General features: G+C 28.7%; 3 protein-coding genes across 4 annotated transcripts; 1 reads left to right on the plus strand and 2 right to left on the minus strand.

Moving 5' to 3' along the window:
- Positions 1 to 2: 2 nt before the first annotated feature.
- On the minus strand, positions 3 to 1,550 carry Dus4 (Dihydrouridine synthase 4). Of its 2 annotated transcripts, none has more exons than XM_085196150.1 (2): positions 1,409 to 1,550; positions 3 to 1,088 (listed from the first exon to the last, which is right to left on the minus strand). In XM_085196150.1, the coding sequence occupies exon 2, from the start codon at positions 1,058 to 1,060 to the stop codon at positions 32 to 34; it is 1,029 nt and encodes a 342-aa protein (XP_085052276.1). In that variant the 5' UTR covers positions 1,061 to 1,088; positions 1,409 to 1,550; the 3' UTR covers positions 3 to 31. The 2 variants fall into 2 exon arrangements, with proteins under 2 accessions (XP_085052276.1, XP_085052275.1); XM_085196149.1 differs by having other exon boundaries at positions 1,174 to 1,534.
- Positions 1,551 to 1,944: 394 nt separating this feature from the next.
- Positions 1,945 to 3,914, plus strand: LOC146532647 (uS5 assembly chaperone PDCD2-like). The gene is made up of 6 exons (XM_085196151.1): positions 1,945 to 2,214; positions 2,288 to 2,467; positions 2,547 to 2,702; positions 3,102 to 3,197; positions 3,277 to 3,573; positions 3,744 to 3,914. Exons 1-6 carry the CDS (start codon positions 2,035 to 2,037, stop codon positions 3,894 to 3,896), a joined length of 1,062 nt encoding a protein of 353 aa, XP_085052277.1. The 5' UTR covers positions 1,945 to 2,034; the 3' UTR covers positions 3,897 to 3,914.
- Positions 3,884 to 4,957, minus strand: LOC146532648 (transmembrane protein 242; the record flags this gene model as incomplete). Its single annotated transcript, XM_085196154.1, has 4 exons — positions 3,884 to 4,092; positions 4,164 to 4,300; positions 4,610 to 4,711; positions 4,906 to 4,957. Coding segments are annotated over 4 exons (444 nt in total), but the record flags the coding sequence as incomplete, so codon positions are not given.
- Between the last annotated feature and the right edge of the window lie 1,183 nt (positions 4,958 to 6,140).

Consider the following 6,140-nt stretch of genomic DNA (forward strand, 5'->3'; position numbering starts at 1 on the left):
AATTACATTTTAACTAAGCATATATTTATTATCAAATTGATTCATTAAAAATATTGCTATCCATATAATCTAAGCCATCATCTTTAACAAAAGATGAAAAATAATTACCACTAGTAGAATTATAGTCATATTGACTACAAATACAATAACAGACACTTTTACCACACCCCCTACATTTACTACAATGTTTGGTAGTTATTTGATTATCAAATTGACATGTTACAAAATCATCTAATGTAATATTGATATCATGTGAAATGTCATAATCATAAGAATTAATAACTTTTGAATATAAAAAATTATCAACACTCTCAAATGTGCTTAAGTTATTAAATTCTCTCTTTTCTTTCTTAGACAACACCTTATCAAGCATAAAGACCAAATGATGATGGTAACATTGAAAGGTTACTTTGTCTGTGCTACTATTTTTTAAATCCATCCACAATTTTATACATGCAAGTGGAGTTTTACTGGTGCCACTAAAAAGACTGGGGTTATTAAGTATCCCTCCTGCAACCATTACACCATTACAATTTGTTGACTTATATAAATTATCTGCATCGTCTAAGGTTTTTACTCCGCCATTTGCTATAACAGGAATTTTTACTATATCACATATATCTCTGATAGTCTCTATATCAATATTATCACCATTTTTTTGCATTGGTGTTCGTCCATGAACTGTCATAAAATTAATACCACATTTCTCCAACTGCTGGCACATTGCTATAGTTTTCTTAAGCTCTTGTAAGATTCTTATTTTTACTGAGACACTGAAGGTAGATGGAAATTTATTTCTCACACTTCTTAACAAATCATGAACTAATTCTGGAGTTGAAAGCAGAGCACAACCATATCCATCTTTCATAGCCCATCTTTGAGGGCATCCACAATTTAAATCAACTCCATCAGCATAAGGGTTGACCAATGTTGAAGCATCTAAAAAGTCATCGACATTGTTGGCAGCGAATTGCACAATTAAAGGTGTATCACTAACTGTAGTCACAAATTCATTTGTCCTGGCTTTTGCATTCTGACAAAATGAATCCGCTAATATCATTGGGGTAAAACATAAGTCCACACCAAAGCTGAAAAAATGTGTGAAGTATGTATTAATGATATCATATAAAGATATAACATTTATATACAAAATTATTTAAAATAGTTACAAACTTCTTTACTAATGTTCTAAATTGTACTTTGCTGTATCTAACCATAGGTGCACATACTTTCACATACGTTTGGTTATAATTTGCATCAAAAAATAAATCCGATATATTCGATTTTAATTTCATTTTGATTTTTTTATGTATACAGAATTAATGAATTTTTTATAGTATCATAGAATAACTTAAAATTCTTAAAACGCAAAACAACATGTAAGACTAAGATGTAAATAAAATTTAACGTAAGTAGCGGCTTTACTAGGATAGCAGGCTAGCAGCTAAACGTCAATTGTCAAAGTCAAGTTAATAGAGTAATGTATACAGAATACCTTCACAACATCGATATTGATAGTCGATACACCTTATTTACGGCCTATAATATAAATTGGCCTTGTAAGTTGTAGCAACATATAAACTTATAATAAAATATAGATTAGATGAAATGTAAGCAAATAAAAAAAAGGTTATTTTATAAAATAGCCTTTTTTTCATTAATTATATAAGTCACAATTAATGAAAAAAGGTCACAAGCCACAATTTCATTAATGGAGTTACTGAAGACAGTAAAAAAATATCTATGGATTTACGAATGTAATACGCTGATAGCAGTGCTATCATAGCACACAATATTATAGAACAATGTCTATAAAACTTATTAGGTAATTAAATTTGTCGATACCGATGAAATTATTTTCATAATTATATTTTTAAATTTTATACAATTGCATATATATTTATGTATAATGTGCAAGTTGTCAATAGACCAATAGTTCCTTGTCGTTGTCAATTTTTTATTTTGTCAATGTCGTTTGTTAATGTGTGATGGTGTACCTGTACATCGTGAAACATTTTATAAACACTAAACAGTATGAGTAAAAAAATTGTAGATATTGGTTTTCTTGAAGAAAAAGAAAATTGGCTGCTACACCCAAAATTTTTTCCTAGTAAAGTAGGGGGGAAGCCAGCATGGTTAGATTTAAAACACATTCCCGCACCTGAAGAATTAACCTGTAAAATCTGCGGCGACCCTCTTGTGTTTTTGTGTCAAGTAATACATACTTTTATTTTGGTCATATTGAAGATAGTTATATATTATTCACTGAAAAAATTGTTTGTTTCAGGTGTATGCTCCATATGAAGAAAGTAATGACTGTTTTCATCGTACGCTGTTTATATTTATTTGCAAAAATGGCTCGTGCTGCAAAACAAACTCTTCAGATAATTTATTAGTATTACGTTGTCAACTAAGACGTAAAAACGACTACTATTCATTTGAGCCATATCAAGAAAATAAAGATGAGGTATATTATGGATAACAATTACAATGTCTACTCATAACCAAATTCAACATAAACAACTTAACACTATAATTTATTACAGAACTTTCCTATGGATAAATGGCCAAAATTATGCAATGTCTGCGGTATAAAAGGACCATCTCATTGTTCAAAATGTAAAAAAGTATTTTACTGTAGTCGAAAACACCAAATTTTAGATTGGCAAAAAGAACATAAAGAACAATGTAACTTACAAAAGGTTTTTATTTTTTTTATTTTCATATATTACTTTTATGCTTCAACCTTGGCAGTATATTCAGATAAAACAGAGCTCAAAGTGCTATGGTCCCTCCAAATGTCTTATATATACACTGTGATCTTCAAACAAGGCTTTCCAAGGATCTTTATGCTTTTTACATCACTTTCCTCCACAATCATCAACAGTGTTCTTGAGGGTTAACTTCACAATGTCTTGAATTTCTTCATACATCTTTTCAACATTCAAACTGTCAGAGCTTTTTCTTCTTAATTCATACTATAACATCCTCTCTTGTACTTGCCATTCAGTGTCATGTCATGTGTTCATTAAAAATTCAAATGTTTTAACTGACACCATTGTAAGTGTTTTTTATGTAAATGTTGTTATTGTAATTTTTAGGTAAATGAGACTTGTCTCAATAATTTCATTGTGACGGAAGCTGGTAAATGTATACTATTTAAAGAGTGGGAATTAATAGTAGATGAAGAAGATGAGGTATAATTATTATTTCTTAAATGCATATAATAACTCCAAATAAGCATATTTATATTAACATTTAATATATTTAACTTAGGAAGAAGCAAGCAATGTGAATACAAATCATGAAATGGAAAAATTGAGAAAAATGATTAACGAAAAAAAGGCAGGTACTATGAATGATATATGTGAAAATGAACTAGAAGAATATACCAAATCCTTGCCTGAAGACAAGGTTTTCAATAAATTTACGAAGAGAATAGCAAGACATCCTGATCAAGTTTTGAGATATGACAGAGGTGGTGCTCCTTTATGGATTACTGGAAATTCAACAAATATAATTCAAATACCTAATTGTAAATATTGTAATGGTGAAAGACAATTTGAATTACAAGTAAGCAATATTTGACTATTATTTATAGCTGAGAATGTTAAATTTAATATTTATGTTCAGCTTACATATATGTACTTGTTCTGCTAGATCCTTTAGCAATGTAAAATAAAATATGTCACTTTACCTTAATGTATCTATCTACAAACTATAAAGAATATTCTCAATTTCAGATAATGCCTCAACTACTAAACTATATTAATGTTGGTATAGAATTAAACAGCATTGATTGGGGTGTACTCACAGTATATACCTGTAAAAATAGTTGCAGTATGAAACCTGGTTATAACGAAGAGTTTATAATAAAACAAGATTTAATTAATTAAAGGATTTAATAAATAATATACTAGCCTATGTTTGTTATGCACATTAATTCCTTTTGTCATCTTTTCTTTTTCCATAATCCTCTGCTATGTATGTTAATAAATCATTTAATCCAGTGAACTCAGTTCTAGATTGTGGAGGATTGTTTTTAGGTAGAGTTGGTAATAAATTTCCCATTTTTACTCGGAAATCTTTAAGCTAAAAATAAATTATCTGTTAAAAAGCTTAAATGGTAGGTGTATTTTGGTATAGTTCTGTAGTGTACTTACATCCTTTGCACCAGAGAATTTCCATATTCCATAACAAATACATGTTGTTCCACCAATTGCATAAAGTGTACCCCATCCTAATGCTCTTAGAGCAAGTATGGCACCTGCATCAGCTAGTTCAACACTGCCATGTAGCCCTTTGTAAATTTAGATTTTAAATATATAAAAAATCACATTTATTACAATATACATTATTTAATTCAGCTTAGTAATAAAGAACTCCATTCTTTATTTTCTGCTACAATTCAAAACACTTTGTTTTGAGAAGCAGACACTGCTTTTCTGTGTAAGAGGGGAATGAATATACATTTCCCCCGGATGAAAATTAAATTTACAATCATGGCCTCAAAATTGTTATTTTCATTTATTTGATATCTAAAGTATTTTTGTTTATGTACAAAGATACCTATAATTTATTTTCGAAATCAATTTGTTTTGGAAAATACCTTTACTAAAATATTTGGGATCAGTTTTTTTAGCAGCTGATAAAGTCGCACTAAATCCAACAATAGCCGATATTCCAGCAACAGATGCTAAAAATGCACCGGCTGCAAGAAATATTTCATATTATATTGTTATTTTATTAAATATATAGAAACTGAGAAAAAATAAATGCTAAAAGTTAATAAAATTATGAATTTAAAATTTAAATATATATATATGTTTATATTAGTTTTATTATATAATTGTTATATTTCAGTATCATGATAGAAATAACATTTCATTCATGTTTATTAAATACCTAACTTTGATTCGTTGAAGTCGCTCTGTGTCTGCCATTTAAGACAATCAGTTTAAATGTATATGGAATGCTTATATTGCGTTATAACGTAATAAAACCATACGTGATTTATAAATTTAAGGATGATTTGGTTATAATTAAATATTAAAAGTTACTATCGTATTATAGGTTAATACTTATACTGTCACTTAAAAATGTCAATGTCATTGGAAAACTTTTTTTTATCGATCTGTGCTTTAATGTGTTAATTCATGGTCTGTGTTCATGGTACTCGACGACGTCGACGAGAGTATCTACCCTCCATATATTAATTTCTCTAGTTTATAAAAAATACATACAGTTTAGATCTTATGTCTCATATATATCTTTTGAGTTCTGATGATTTACCGGTCACCGTTTTTTTTTTGAAATCTTGAATTGTGATTAAGTGAAAGAACATTGTATTAGAAAATAAATTACTTCCCCCGTATCTACTTATAGCAATAAATAGTATAAACTAATATATCTCCTATTACAGAACTTACACTAAGGTCAAATAAAATTACGAATTCATTGATCCATTTGATAGGAGTTTTATATGGTCTGTTTTAAGTGACTTCAAATATTAATGAATTTTGATATAAACTGTTAATTGTTACCTATCTTAGGAATAAATCTTAGTAGCATCTTATGATTTATATTTATTATTTTAATGAATGTATTTTTTCCTATTTACTCTAAGTCATGGATGGCGTGTCTAGAATAGACATAATCACGTATTTATTCACCCAACGATTATACAATTGCACATGCAAATATTTCCATTGGTATCCATTAGCTTAAATCAGAATTGTAAAGAGGACACTCCAATAAAAAAGGAATAAAGTCATTAGATATAAAGATCTTTCCAAATTTGTTTATTCATCCCGTAATTTCTATTCACCAGTACAGATGGTGTCAGCCGATACTTAATAACATTTCTTTTTATTCAAATGAGTCTTTATTCTGTATATTAATAAAGTAAGTTTTATGTATAAAGTAATACAAAATAATAGATAACTCTATTCTCACTTCTATTAGTCTTTTTTTTCCAAGTCACCATTTTATATTTCAGAAGCATAGTGGAGTTGGTGGTCTAACCTGGTATTAAGACACTCCGTTATTCTTGTCCAAATGTTAGACAGACATTGTATATAAAGCAAACTCGACGTTACACATTGTTTTACAGAGAGCAAAGAAATTGCAATTTCAATCGT

The sequence above is a fragment of the Heliconius melpomene genome, chromosome 13, assembly GCF_056956725.1.
Source record: "Heliconius melpomene rosina isolate 202511_hmr_F chromosome 13, ASM5695672v1, whole genome shotgun sequence".
In the NCBI taxonomy this organism is placed as follows: Eukaryota; Metazoa; Arthropoda; class Insecta; order Lepidoptera; family Nymphalidae; genus Heliconius; species Heliconius melpomene.

Bases quoted from the DNA above. Each gene is read 5' to 3' on its own strand.
- Dus4 (XM_085196149.1), bottom strand. From the start codon at position 1,295: ATGAAATTAAAATCGAATATATCGGATTTATTTTTTGATGCAAATTAT. The intron at 1,089-1,173 runs GTTTGTAACTAT...ACATTTTTTCAG, and splicing joins TTTAGAACATTAGTAAAGAA to CTTTGGTGTGGACTTATGTT.
- LOC146532647 (XM_085196151.1), top strand. From the start codon at position 2,035: ATGAGTAAAAAAATTGTAGATATTGGTTTTCTTGAAGAAAAAGAAAAT. The intron at 2,703-3,101 runs GTTTTTATTTTT...TGTAATTTTTAG, and splicing joins AACAATGTAACTTACAAAAG to GTAAATGAGACTTGTCTCAA. The intron at 3,198-3,276 runs GTATAATTATTA...TATTTAACTTAG, and splicing joins TAGTAGATGAAGAAGATGAG to GAAGAAGCAAGCAATGTGAA.